A 15,118-nucleotide genomic window follows, 5' to 3' on the forward strand; every position below is an offset into this window, starting at 1 on the left:
TGACTTCGGCACACAAGTTATTTATTATCTGCGCCCCGCTGTTAATTTTGCATGGACGATTATGTAGACTGACTCACTTTAGTAGCAGTTCCTCAAATGGCTTTTGTCGACATTTCAGTTTGTGGCACTTCTGTGTTACACGCTTGATTAATACAATATGACCTGTTTCCAATTGATTCTGATGGATAAGAAAGAAATATGAGAAATATTATTACATTCACATTTAATACAACTATTAATCACCGAAATTCAGCATTAAGCAGCTGCCACGAGCGTTAATGTAACTACATTATAACTTCTGAATCAGAGAGGGGGAAAAAATGAGTCGATTAAATGACTGAAAGAAAAATATTGTTCATTGTTAGGAGAATGTAATTGAAATGCTAAACGCTCTTATAAGCACGGAGTTCTCGGATGTTGCTCGTTTTAATGAAACCTGGAAGGTTACTTGTTCTTCTCCATTTTCAGGCAAGCTTCATTCACAATAACGTCGTGAATCTGCAAATAAAAACCTATTTAGCTGTAACCTTAGCGGTGTAAAGGGAAAAACAGTAGGACCACTCTGACAAAAGTAAAAAATAAATGAAAAACATCTATAGTATTGTAACCATAGTTATTGAACACATTTGGATTATTTTAAGGATACATTTTTATTATAATAATTTACATTGTATATTTAGTTGTGCAATATTATTTTCTGTTATCTGACACCCTTATAGAGTAATATTGGTTCCTACCTTTCTTTGTTTATGGTGGGACATTTAGGGGTGTAACGCGCATGTAATCAAGGTAATAAAGTTATGTGTGTACTGTCCTGCCGTGTTGTTGATTTCAGAAGATTTTAACTGTAACCCGCATTACACCCACAGCCCAGAGAGTCTTAAGAAGGCCACTACTAGAAACCGGGGTTACAGCAGTAACCTTAGGTATCGAGGTGACCTAATAAACCTTGAAGCGGAAGTGTGAGGGTTTTCTACAGAACTGATATGAGTAATTCAAGTAAATCCCAAAATCTTTCAGTGTCTACGCATGACTCTTCATATTTGCTGAAGAGTGCTGGTGAAATATTGGTGAAAGCGACTTTTCTTCAATACTTCATTCAAACGTTTTTCCCTGTTCTGTGAAATGTGACCGAGTCACCGCCTTTCTTTGTTTTCCATCACCGCGAATTCAAAACCTCCGGGCTTCGAAGCTTGAGAGAAACTGTGGCGGGCCATTTTTTTACTGCATTCAGACATTTTTATAGATTAACAGACAGTTAAATTCTCATTAGTTGCCAAATGCCCCTTGCAAAAAGCGTCTGCATCCTTATTGACAACCGAAAAATTGAGCAAAGAGCATGGCCAAGTGAAGATAAGTGTGTTGTTAACACATATTTTCCAGCCCCAAACATATATGCACAACACTCGCAGTCCCTTTCCAATGCAGTATTCATTAGGACAAGGAGAAGGAGTCTTATTTAAGTGCTCACACATTTCCTGTGCTGGCATATACATACTCCTAGAAGCCAAGGCATTTTAAATTCTTGGATAGAGCTCATTGCAGGGTTTGAGTCAAATATAGAGGGATGCATATGGAAACGGAAGATGCAGTCGGAGGGCAGATGGGGACTGATATCGGTCTTGTAAATGAAACTTGCCTCTCTTCTCTGAATCTTTGCCATCTCTCTCCGTTTTCTATCATTTATATAACTTAGCTTGTTATTCCCTGACGGGGTACAAAGCCTGAGGAGAATATTCTAAGAGGAGAGGTGAAGCCTACCACTTTTAAAGAGTTTCTCTAGTGTATAAACAAACACGTGTGATGTGGTAGCACCCACGCCAACCCAAATTTGTTTGCTCCCTCCTCCTGTCTGTGAAATCCTCTGTTAAAAGCTTCAAATTGGAGAAACAGATCAATTCAGTGGTTTAGTCCAGGGTGTTCCAGGTGAGGCTTTTATATAAAAGTCAAGTCTTTTAAAAGGGTCATCCATGTTTTTATCTCATCTCGTATTGGCTCTTGTAATGCCCTCTACGCTGGTGTTAACCAGGTCTCTCGCTAATGCACGATTTATACCTCCATGTCAGTTTGATGCTGTGGCTACGGCGTCACCCCAGACCCTACCCAGACCCTACGCAGACCCTATCGGCACAGCCTGACCCGACTAACCCGACTGGGAAAGTCCACCAGTAACTACCATTTGGGTGGTGTTTTACAGAGCAAGCCAGGCTGACGAGCACACAAACATAAATGGCTCACACCGGCGTACGGCATAGGTTACGTACGTAGGTTATGTACGTAGGTTACGTACGTAGGTTACGTACGTACGTAGGTTACGTACGTACGTAGGCTATGTACGTAGGTTACGTACGTACCCCGTCTACGTCCTGCAGTACCTTACATAAGCCTTAAGACTGCTGCTCGACTTTTAGAGTCAAGAAAAAGAGAACACATCTCCCCCGCCCTGGCCTTCCTTCTCTGGCTCCCACTACGTTTTAAGGTTGATTTTAAAAATTCAAGTGTTTGCCTATAAATCACTGAAAGGTCTGGCTCCAACATGTCTCTCTGATCTCCTACAACCACACTCAGGTCAGCCCTTCCAAACTCTGAAACAGTTTACCTCTGGACTTTTGGCAGGCCTAGACACTGCCTGTTTTTAAGTCCTTTCTTAAAAATAAATTTATTATTCTTTGGCATTTAATCCAATTTGAGATCTACTCTTTTTATTGTGTATTAATACTTTAGTACTTTTAATTTAGCATTTATATTTTACCCTTAATGTCTTTGTGTTTGACTGTTTAAATGTGCTTTATATATAAATTGACAATATAATAAAATATGCATTTCATCAAAAGTCTGTCTGTACATGCAGTAGTTAGTTATTTCTGTCTGTATTTTGATATAAATTGATATTTTGTGTATTTGCTGAAGACTGAAATGAATGTAATGGCAACATTTTAGTCATATTATTTAATAATTATTTAAAAACCAGACTGATTTGCAGAAGCCCAGTTCTATGAATCCAACTCGCTGCATATGTAAGTATTCATCACGCACCTGCTGCGAGGTAATGAGCAGCATCCACGCGCATTTGTGCTACTCGAGAGGGCCCTCGCTGACGAAATGCATTCCTCACACGGCATGCTTCAAACTGAGTGCTTAGCAGATGGTCCCGCACATTTCCAGTCGGACTAAAAAGAGAGCTGCATAGCAATTTTGCAAACTTTTCAAAACCAACAAGCGTGCCCGGATTACACAGTGGCTACCCAGGTTTGCCCTTTTTTCGACATTGCTTCAACAACCCCGACAGGAATGAATACGGTCATGAAATGTGCACCTTCATCCCCACCTTTATTATTAATAGTTTCACTGGCTGATTGGACTATGGGAAGATATGGTTTTAGACATGTTCAGAAAAGTATTAATATGAAGCAAATCAACATTACAAGGTGCTTCACAAGGACATTAAAAACAACTTTGAACTGTCTTGGTAATATGGGACTCAAAACTTAGGTCACAATCAGTCAAGACAACGAGGTTCATCACAACAGCACTGATGTTCTTGCAGAAGTGAAGAACTTTTTTTGGCTGCTGTTGGAGTCCAAGAATAATCATTTCTGTTTTGTCTGAGTTTAACTGCAGGAAGTTGTTGTTCATCCATTTTTTGATGTTGTATAGGCAGTTGTGTAATGAACACTGGGTTCTCATGTCTGAAGAGTTAAAAGGCAGGTAGATCTGGGTATCGTCCGTGTAAAAGTGGAAGGAGAGGCCATGCCTGCGAATGATGTCTCCCAAGGGAAGCATGTACAGAGAGAATAAAATTGGTCCTAAAACCGCCCCCTGAGGAACACCATATTTCATATAACACACCGATGATTTCAAATTATTTACAGTAACATAAAACCTTCTGTCTAATAAATATGAGAACCAGTCAAGAGCTGTCCCTGATATCCCCACCCAGTGCCTCAGCCTGTTTAAAGGTCTGCCATGATCTATCATAACAAAAGCCGTGCTCTCATCTAGGACTATTCGTCGTCTTGTACTGTTGTATTATGTTGAGATGCTGTATGTATGCTTTTTTCAACTGTATGTTTAATTTAATCTCATCCTTTTTCCTGCTCTCTTCTCTTCTTCTCCTCTCCTCTTCTCTGTCTTTTCCTGTCTTTACCCGACTGGCCTCAATCAGATAGGTCCCCCCCCCATCTGAGCTGGCTTCTCGTCAAAGTTTCTTCCAGTTGAAAGGGAGCTTCCCTTGCCACCGTCGCCTTAGCGCTTGCTCTGGAAGTTTTAGAATCTGGGTGTCTGTAAAGCCTCTTGAGAAATTTTTAATTGTTATTGGCACTGTATGAATGAAATTGAAAATGACTACTTTTGAACTGAGCTCTAAATCCTTAACCTCGGTCTTAAGCCTCAAACAGCAGATTTTGAGGGAGCAGTTCGCGCTTTTTAATAATTCCCTCTACGGTTTCAAGCTGAAAGCATGCACGGTGCTTTGTAACAATACTTCTATTGATCAAACACATACGAATTGAGTTTTTTTATCATTTCAGAAGATATGTTTATCCTCCAGAGCTACTGATTTGTGGGTCCTCTCTTTGTATTTAAGACACATTTGTCGTTTTTATTGTTTGTTTAAAAGTTAACTCAAACTATCGATCCACGCTTCAACGTCTTGTAAATCCCCGCTAATCCAGATCCAGTAAGGATTCCAAACCCGGCGTGTTTGCGTTCAGATTTCGGGATTCAAACCGAAATTTCCTCTCAACTTTCATCTGAAAGGTTAAATCCTCAGAGGACGCCACGGCAGCTGTCTCAGACTGATGATGATGATGATAATGAAGGCGTGACCCATCAAAAAGGCACGACGACGTGTTCAAGGAGAAACAATCTCCGCGGCCGACTTTCGCCCCAGCGTGACTCTTCCTCCGCTCCTGATTGATCGGCGCGAGCCCTGCTGCGAGCTGTCGGCCCATTTCCACGAGAGAAGGGTGCAACCTGATTTGGAGAAAACCCATTTTCCCTGCCATGGCTCCTCCTAACCTAAAAAAGGGTTTTTGTGTATGCGCAGACGTGTCTGATTGAGCAGGAAACGGGGTTCCTTTGGGATCCTCAACCGCCAGACTCATTACAACCCCCCCGCCCCACACACAGGCACAGCCTCTTCTTCCTCTGCTTCTGGTCTGTAGTGACCCAGAAACTTCATGTGGGTCAGATCATACAGTGAACCCCCCACTCCACTCCAAGCAAGAAAGACTGTGTGTGTTTATATCCTTTCGCACCCAGTCTTTTATGTTACCACCCATCCTTTTCTCCCTTTAAGAAAACATCAGCTGCCTTTTTTCTCTTCCTCGACCTTTCTTGTTTTTGTGTTTGCCTTCCCCTCCGTCCCCTCTCTCGCTCTCCGTTCATATCAACCTGTTTTTCTCTCACACGGAGCCAAATCTCCCAAGAACGGATCCGTTTTCCCACGCATTCGTCTTTATTGCCAGCTCCTCACACGGTGTCTCTCTCTCTAAGGACTAAGGATAAAAAAGCCAGCAGCTGTCTCTGCTGCCATCTTCTGTCCATGAGGGCCGCTGACTCGGATTGGATTTGAGGTTTGCACTCTCAGTTTTCAGAGCCCACAGTGACTCTTTAGGAATTTTCTTTCTAAGGTGAAAAAATAGCTCGCTTTTACGCCATCTAGAGAAGAACTGATGAGTTTATTCTTGTTTAAAAGGAGGCCTAGAGTGATAATCCTGTAGTGTGTACAGGCTCAGCCAGTCTGTGTATTCACTGGGTCTAAATGTATGCAAAACTAATAACCAGCTCAGTGTTTGCTCCAAGAGATTCAGGCTTCAGATTCTGCAAAGCGTGTGTTTGTTCTGCAGGCTATATACAATAAATTAGACTTCATTAAAATGAATTGAATCCAGTCCCTGGATGTTGACCTGGATTATTATGCGGAAACAAATTCAACCCAGTAAAGAGTCATATAGGGCGGCTGGGAGTCCTGAGAGCACTGCTGCTTGGCAACTGTGGGCGTCCAGAACCCGTCGAGGCTTTGCAGGTCACAAGCACGGAACTCGATGAGAAAATGCAAAGGCGTAATGAAAAGTTAAGGCAAAAGACATCACACCATCTATGGCAAAGACGTCACAACCCGTAAACTCTGAGATTACAGAAAATGTCCACTCACAAGATTTGGAATACCACAAGAGGGCGCTGTTCACATGGACTTTTCTCATGTATGCAGCAAACGCAGCCACATTTAAATGCAGCATTTGCCTCTGGATTGCCGCGGTGGCTTTGCTCTAGGGACGTCAAAATATATGCCAACATTAGTCTTTAGCTGTATGTTGTGTTTAGCTCTAACCAGCAATCACAGGGAACCCAATGAACCGCACAGCTACCTGCGAAACATCAGGGTACAATTGCCTTTGATGACACGCTGGAGTGGTGTAGCCAACACAGTAAACGATCTACCTCCAAACATTGGATTTGAGTCCTTGAGCAAGACACTGAACTCCGAGTTGCTGCCATTGCTTGGCACTGGTGTGTGAATGGGTGGAAGTGAAAAGCGCTATATAAATTCAAAACCATTTACGATTGCTTAATGCAGCTTCAAAGAGCTGCCGGCATGGCTATGTGGCCTTCAAATGCAACTCGTGAGATCGTCTTTACGACATCGAGATCTGTGACTGCGCTGATGACAGGTAAATCTAATACTCAAAAGATGAAAGGACAGCGTCAACCCCGTCGACCCCTAAAGGGACAATTTCAGTCCCTGAATGTTAATTGTCGGCTTATGCGTCCACCCACTGTATACCTGCAGCGGTATTCTGACTGGAAAGAAAACAAATGGACAAATTATCTAGATCTGGTAACTGGTAAACAAGATCAGAAAAAGCGAAAGTGGGGAAGGAGGAGGATCAGTTATGACTTCCTGGCTGGTGTACTGAAGACGGCACCCTCCCCTGAGCCAGAAGAAAGAGATCTGAAAGTTAGGAAGAGAAATGGACAGGATAGAGGTAAAGAGAAAGAGATGCAGGGGGGGAGAGTGAAAGGAAAAAGGATGTACAGATCCGTCAAATAAAGCTTTCAGGCCTTTTGGATACGTGAAGACATACACATTGACTTTGACAATGGTTCTTCAACCCGGATGAAATCAATCTGAGAGATCAGAGACTCCAACTTAATTGGACGTAAGATAAAATGATTTAATAAGATCTTCGCATTTACATCCTGGAAAACGTCAATCGGAATATAACTTTTTAGATATGTCCATAGTGGATTTGCCCACTGTGGAGCTTCAAATCTGGTGGATGTATGTCTGTGAAGGTTCTCAGTTATCCAGGTCATGGTATACCCAAAAAAAAAAAAAGCTGGAAAAACAGCAACTGAACTTGTCGAGTTTCTGAAAGATGTTTCACCTCATATGACTTGGTCTAGACTCTGGTAATCTGAGGTGCAGGTGAGCAACAACCAACTCCTTGCCAGTCTTTTAGACTTGAAGTAGCTACTTGAATGAGTTGTAGAACATCTTCAAGAAAACCCTAAAGGTCCCGCTGCCATTGTTTCAGCTGTTTTTTGGGGGGAAATTTGCTGGAAATATAACAGAAGATATATTTTTTTTCCCAACTTAATTGACAACACTAAAATAATTCAATGAAAACAAAGATTTTAAGGTTATCCATGTATTCAACAGAGCTGCACACACTGATCATCTTGTCAAACATCTGTCATCATCTGTTTCAACAACACGTTTTGGTACACTGCCATGTTTCAGTCCCTGCAAGAAACTTGCCAGATCGACGGAGGTTAACCTCACGTGGGTCAAATATGCCTTCAAAATATACACTGATCAGCCACAACATTATGACTACTGACAGGTGAAGTAACTAACATTGACCATCTTGTGACAGTTCAATGTTCTTCTGGGAGACCTTTGGACCTGGCATTCATTGGTGTGGATGTTACTTAGACATGTACCACCCACCTAGACCAGACCAGGCACCCCCACCCCATAGCAATGACACTCCTTGATGGCAGCAGCCATCCCCAGCAGGATGTACACACAAAACCAGTTTAGGAGCAACTCAAAAAACATGAAGAACAGCACGAGGTGTTGACCTGGCCTCCAGATTCACTAGATCCCAAACTGATCAAGTATCTGTGGGATGATCCACAGAGGCCCCTCCCCTCAACCCATAGGACCCAAAGACCCCCACTAACAACATCCAGCAGGCCCGTGTCCATTCTCTGATGAGTCACAACTGTTTCGGAGTCACAAGGGAGACCTACACAATATTAGGAAGGTGATCGTAATGCTATGCCTCATCTGTGAATTTATACCACCTAGACAGAAACAATCAGATCAAGTGTTTCTGTGATTATTGGGTGCTAATCTGTTTCTATCCAACAGATTGTACATGAGTTACATCAACTGACCGAGGTGGTTGCATCTGGCAATTTTTATCCTGACTGTGCTATTATTGCGATTATTACCGAAATACTCCATGTAAACATGGGAAGGGGTTGGTATGTCAGTTATTTGCAGTGAGGCATGCGGCCCAGAGACAGACAGCTAGATTTAGAAACTGGCAGAAAGACTGGTCATACAATGGAGAACAACTTGGGTGGTAAGATATGACAGAGAGAGGGGGGGCAGCAAATAAAAGCAGAGATGGAAACTGAAGATTCTAAAGCAGTTTAGTGTAAGGATGGAAAAGGAGGAAAAGGAAACAAACAGAAGAAGGGGTGCAAGAGGAAAAGGGAAAAGGTGGATAAAAGGGAGTAAAAGATATAAAGAGAATATAGAGAGATGTAAGGGCTAGGCTATCTGACACCACACAGCAGCCGTCCATCAGGCCAGCTGAACGCTATTTCCAGCGTGAGATGACCCACCAGCTGTACAGTGGGGGAGCGGGTAAGAGGCAGAAACAAGAGAAAGTGTGCGTACTGTATGTGCATGAGAGCGAGAGTGGGTATTATTTATTCAAGGCAGGTCACTCAAAGGAGAACAAAATAAAAGTTATTTACACAAATAGGGAGGGAGACAGCCAAGAGGAAATGCCTCCTGAGCTACCAGCGCAGGGGTGATTACATATCCCGGGAAAAACTTCCACCCATACCGTCCATCCATCTGTCTCAGCAAGTCTGTCAGACTCGGCGTCTCGGCGCTCAGTGGCCCATTCCAGGTCATGTAGTATTTACAAGAGCTATAACAGGAAATAAAACCTCCGCGGCCTCCGACGTGCTGCAAGGGGATTCGGTGTCACGGTCACAAACAACACCTTCGCCCAGGACATTCTTAGCCCTGGGTATGGCTACGTAGCGTGTCATCCCTAAAATGATAATGACTGGCGCGACAGAGGTGTTGGCTCTGAAGGCGAGACCCGAGCTAAATTAATTCAGAGGCAGGAGAGGATTCGGGAGTAGAAGCGAACGCGGGGTTTAAAAAGGCGCTACAAGCGGTGTGTTTTTATGCGAGTTAAATGACCCTGGGTGGCATTTCACGAGGCAAAAATAGCATTGGCAAACACATCACGTAAGTGGGAGCACGGGAGTGGCAGCCTCAGTCCATAGAAGCTTGGACTGCATAGTTGGATTATTTGGGGGATCTGAGTGGAGTGCTTCTTAGTTGTGACCACGAGAAACCTTATTGAGGTTACCCCAATTTTCAATAAGGTCAAACAGGCGGCAGCACGTAGCGGGCTGGATTGCAGGCATACATATAACAACTCGCACAAAAGCAGAATCACAAAAGCCCTCATCAAACATTCATCACCAGTGGTCAATATCTGGGATCAAACAGAGGAGCCATGAAACAGTCAAAGCTTCTACGGCCAGATGTGTAGAAAAAAAATAATAATTTGGCAACTGATTCCAAGAAGAGGGAGTCACATACAGTACTTCAACATCCTCTAGTTAAGCTAGAAGTACACCAACAATATACCAGTGATGAAGTCTTGGAGACTTCAGGTTGAAGGTGTAGGGATTTTAGGATCTAGCAAAAGGTTGGACTGCATAGTTGGATTATTTGGGGGATCTGAGTGGAGTGCTTCTTAGTTGTGACCACGAGAAACCTTATTGAGGTTACCCCAATTTTCAATAAGGTCAAACAGGCGGCAGCACGTAGCGGGCTGGATTGCAGGCATACATATAACAACTCGCACAAAAGCAGAATCACAAAAGCCCTCATCAAACATTCATCACCAGTGGTCAATATCTGGGATCAAACAGAGGAGCCATGAAACAGTCAAAGCTTCTACGGCCAGATGTGTAGAAAAAAAATAATAATTTGGCAACTGATTCCAAGAAGAGGGAGTCACATACAGTACTTCAACATCCTCTAGTTAAGCTAGAAGTACACCAACAATATACCAGTGATGAAGTCTTGGAGACTTCAGGTTGAAGGTGTAGGGATTTTAGGATCTAGCAAAAGGTTGTTATGTACTCTGCGAGTTTGTTGAAAAGTTTGTTCTTGCAGCCCTAGTTCGGGAGTTCTCGCAGCTTGTTCTCGACACATGAATCGGGCAGAAATTGTTACTCATGCAGTGTTCGGCAACTATTCTGCAATTGGTCAGAAATTGGAAAAGGCTGTGGTTAGTGCAGAAATGCTAGCGACCATTCTATGAGCTCCCAGATGCCAACATACGCAGTGTGAACGCTAAATCTTTCTTTGGTAGAGGTCGTTATGCTGTGTGCTGAATGAACGGCGTGATCCGAAGGACATAGGTGTCAAAACGACTGGCTAACGTCTGCAAATACTAAGAAAAGTGCCTCTCATCGTCTGTCTCCCGCATCTCCCAATGTTTAGCACTTATGGCGTATGCTGCACTGGGGGGACCCTATGAGGACGTCTCTGGATGGAGTTCAGCTTCGGAGCTTCTCATCAAGTATAAACGACCTGGCCAAAACTTAAGCCTGAATCTAGATTTATGATTCTGCAGATGGATGTCATAGGTACACTAACCCTTTCAACGACGCTGACCACAACAACTACAATTGGTCCACAATACATTTCCTCGTCCATGTCTCTCAGACGTTGCTTCCTACGCACCATCTGCTCTGGGATTTTCTCTCTTTTCTTCATTGATGTGGTTTCATTAAAAGTACACAGCTATGAATGCTCACAGTGGCGTAGTATAAACCAACAGAAAGAAAGAGACAATTGCATTTACAGAAACGTTTTGGAGCTTAACCCATTTTTGGGACTAAAGATTATGATTACTCAACTTCTTCAGCATAATGTACACCATTCGTTTTCCCATCCAGAGGTATGTTGACAAGCTTTACCTCAGCTTGTCAACAGGCCAGACAGGCGACTGCTTGGTGTTCCACAGGGGCTAATATTAGGCCCCCCAAGGCCAATAGTTGTCAATGACAGTGGTAGCAACAAGGATGAGGAAGACAGCCAAGAAACTTCTATAAGTCCCGACTCTAAAACTGCTTCTGCTTCCGTCTGTCTCTCACGCAATCCCCCCACTTTGCTGAAGTACAGACCTGCCTTGCTGGAGCACCTCTTTTAAGCACACGCCTCAGTGTGGATTATTGCTTTTACTCAGATAGGACTTTGCAAAGGTCCAAAATAAGCACACTTGCATGGTTAACGATTTGGAAACCGTTCCCGCTTCATGAAATTGAATTGAATAGTCAAAGAAAGAAATGCAAACAGCATTGCAGCACAGGAACAACTCAGCTTTTAGCCTCACAGTAGCTGTCGGAAAGTGACATTTAGTACGGCCGCCGAGTTACTTTGTCGTGTTTTCTCAGCATTTTCTTCAAGGCAAGGTCACATGCCTGCATCAGCTGTTTTTAGATTTGATAATGTCCAAGCATCACAGGAGGTGAGAGGGTTTATGGGAAATGCTGTCCCAAATTCCAGCCCTGACGCTATCAAACCTTGCCCGCAGCAATTCTGCAAAGTTATGACATGTAATCTGACAGTCGCGTCTAAAAATAGTCTGCACTTAGCCCCTTTATAACTCAATCCTAACTACTGTACAACACATGTACAGGCTATGGATCTACATCATCCAACAGCCTGAATGGAGAAGTTCTCCAATCTGCATCCTGCTGATAAGGCCATGTGCAACAGTTTGGGGTGACTTCTGAGGTGCTGTCAGTGGCGTGGAAGCAGCACCGGTGGGATTTGATGGCATCAGTGAGACTGATGAAGTTCACACAGGCTCCACACACACACACACACACACACACACACACACACACGCATGTGAAGCTTCTATCTCCTACCAGATCGACACTTGATGATCTCTCCAAACTCATCCTCCACCGGCTCGTCGCAGTAGTCCTCGGGGCGCACACCCTCCGCCATCGATAACAACAAGGTACCGGTTTAAAAAAAAAAAAAAAACGAAAAAAAGTGAATTATCGGGGTACACACAGGTTAAATTCTCCAGTAGGGGCCCGGCGAAGAAATCCAAAACAAACCCTTGAAGGTAGGGAGCACGATGTGGACACAAGAGTCTTGGGTTCGGTGTTAAGAAGGAGGGGATAAAAAGTTAGGAGGGATAGATAGGAGTCTGTCACACGGGGACGGACGGAGGGGAGCAGGTGTGCAGTGGGGGGAGGGGGGGGAGGGGGCTGGGTGTCGGAGCATTCCCACCTCTAAATAGTAGTGGGGCTGGCTCGCCGCGGGCGCCCGTCCCGTTTGGCGAGCGCCACGCGTAAAACCCGACACCCAGCGGACACATCAGTGGAAGTTTATCTCAGCGCAGACGATGATGATGTGGAGTTGAAAATAAACATGGAGGGGTGTCAACTTTGACTTCACATCCAGGTTGGGGGGGGGGTTGGGTCAAGTGGCATGCCCTAACCAGTGTAAACAAAATGCATCTCTATTTAAATGTGAGCGTAATGATTTTGCGCATACCCTCAAGTCTAATTGATCTTATTTATCATTTTTCTGGCTGCATTTAAATGTCTTCTAAGCACCACATAAGGTCTGTGCAGTGTTTGTTTATCAGGGAAAAGATGCAGGCGAAATAATCTCGCCAAAAAAAAATAGAAATAAATACAAATCTTGAATGTGAAATCACATTAGAGGCACGCACTGCCCCTCTCCGGTGGGAAAGCGCTTAGCTCATTGTGGTTGGCTGGTTAGAGGCTCATTAACGCTGGATCTGTTGAATAAATTGATGCCCCCGCTTTGAATTACCAAACCGGTCAGAGGTGGGACTTGGTTTACCGTAATGGCTCCATTTACGCACGGCGCGCCGCGCATTCGCGAGCCTGAGAGTCGCTGCTATTATTAGATTCGATGATATATGATGGATGCGGACGCTGCTGTGGGCCGCGGACTCCAGGATCCTCGCAAGTGCTGTGGAAGTCTGCTGGCGAGGGCTGTAAGTGAATGAGGCAGTTCCAAAAACAGAAACCTCGGCTTCCCAGGCAGCTGCAGAGAGCCCTGTGTGTGTGTGTGGGCGGGTGGGTAGGTGGGTGGGCTGCCGGGGCGGGGGGGGGGACTAGTGGCTTTCAGCTGCTCCACTTGGTGATATTGCTACTGTGTTACTGTCACAAAGTACTTTCAAACTTTCTCTGGCTGAAACTTTCCACCCCACGTAACAGTCACAGTGTCTCATGATTACATCCTCCACACAAAGTTGAGAATTAAAACAATAAGAGGTGAACTTTAGAGGATTATAAAACATTTCTTGACCACACTTCGCCATTTTTTACTAAATCAGTCCCTAAAACATCAGGACTTATCAGCTGTTGAAGGCTCCCCCTGATCCTGATGAAGACCGCCCCTCCCGCCGAATTATAGACCTGTTATACAATACATCAGTCGGACATGTTAAAGGATGATCTTAAAGGATTATCTTAAAGGATTATCTTAAAACCACTAACATTTGCCATCTTGTGACAATGAAATGTTCTGCTGGGAAACTTTTGGACATGGCACTCATGTAGATTTTACTTAGACATGTAGCACCCACCTAGACCAGACCAGTTTAGGAACAACTAAAAAAAAAAAACATGAAGAACAGCACAAGGTGTTGACCTGGCCTCCAAATTCACCAGATCCCAAACTGATCAAGTATCTGTGGGATGATCCACAGAGGCCCCTCCCCTCAACCCATAGGACTCAAAGGCCCCAACTAACAACATTGTGTTGCCAGACACCACAGGACACCCTCAGAAGGCCCATGTCCATTCTTTGGTCATAATGTTATGCCTGATCGGTGTATAGAGTAGCAACATTTAGAGTGGAGGGAGTTTTAATTGTTCTTTTTTTGTTGTTGTTTTTAGTGTGAACTGATCATACACCATTCGGTTGGGGCACTCACTCTTTCTTCCAGTGTCTGCTTAAACTCAATGCAAACTATGCACAGCAGGAGGCAGTATAGCCACAGGTTAGGACGTACTGTACAGCATGGGTCCCGACTGTGAAACAGGCCAGCGAGACTAGGAAAGACGTTTCCTGGAGACGGCACGATGAGTAAACGACGACGGAGCTGCCACTGATTTGAAAAACCCATCCGAGCGCGAGACCCAGAAATAAAAGCGAGGGTATGAGCTTGTTCAGACAAACCCCTGATATTGTGTATGTGTTGGAGGCTATAACAGATGGAGATTGAGGGGACAGGTAGGTGTACTTACTCTGATGAGGAGAGGTAATCCAGGTTGACAAGGCGTGACGGCCCATTATCGACCTTTGACTCTCCTGGAAGTACTCAGAACCAGGTACAGACGCTGTATTTGCTCTACGCCACCAAAGTGAGTCAGCAGTCCAAAAAAAAAACATTTGTTGGAGCTTAAATCATGGGCTAAAACAATACAAAGTTATTCTAAGTAGGTGCAGGAACAACACAAGTGCCATTCAATGTCCCGTCCATACCTTTTAAGGTGTGCCTTAACTCTCTTTCTCTTTATGTTCATCTCAGTTCTCAACCTTCCCATCCCTCTCAGTTCTTTTCCTCCCTTTCCATCTTTCACTACGGGAAGCAGGGCACAAGGAGGCCCAATCCGGTGCATCTAAACACCATCATCCATCTATGCATTCCACCCGTCATCCCTTCTCCTCGACCCCTCTCTACCCCCCATCCATCTATTCCCGTTACGTCCCGTCTACCAATGAACTTCCTTGCCTCAATTAAGGCTTTGATGCCACTTCACCGTGGCATCAAAGGCC

At 44.2% G+C, this 15,118-nt stretch overlaps 1 protein-coding gene across 1 annotated transcript in view; it reads right to left on the reverse strand.

The window, feature by feature from the left end:
• dmd (dystrophin) overlaps window positions 1-12,312 on the reverse strand; it is a gene marked incomplete at its 3' end in the record, with an annotated part of 278,458 nt that extends 266,146 nt beyond the window's left edge. Inside the window, exon 1 of the mRNA XM_084574167.1 lies at window positions 12,217-12,312. Within this exon, the coding sequence (XP_084430293.1) occupies window positions 12,217-12,298 (82 nt within the window). The 5' untranslated portion in view covers window positions 12,299-12,312. The remainder of the gene's footprint in view (window positions 1-12,216) is intronic.
• Between the last annotated feature and the right edge of the window lie 2,806 nt (window positions 12,313-15,118).

This window comes from Chelon labrosus, assembly GCF_963514085.1.
Source record: "Chelon labrosus genome assembly, chromosome: 24".
Lineage (NCBI taxonomy): Eukaryota > Metazoa > Chordata > Actinopteri > Mugiliformes > Mugilidae > Chelon > Chelon labrosus.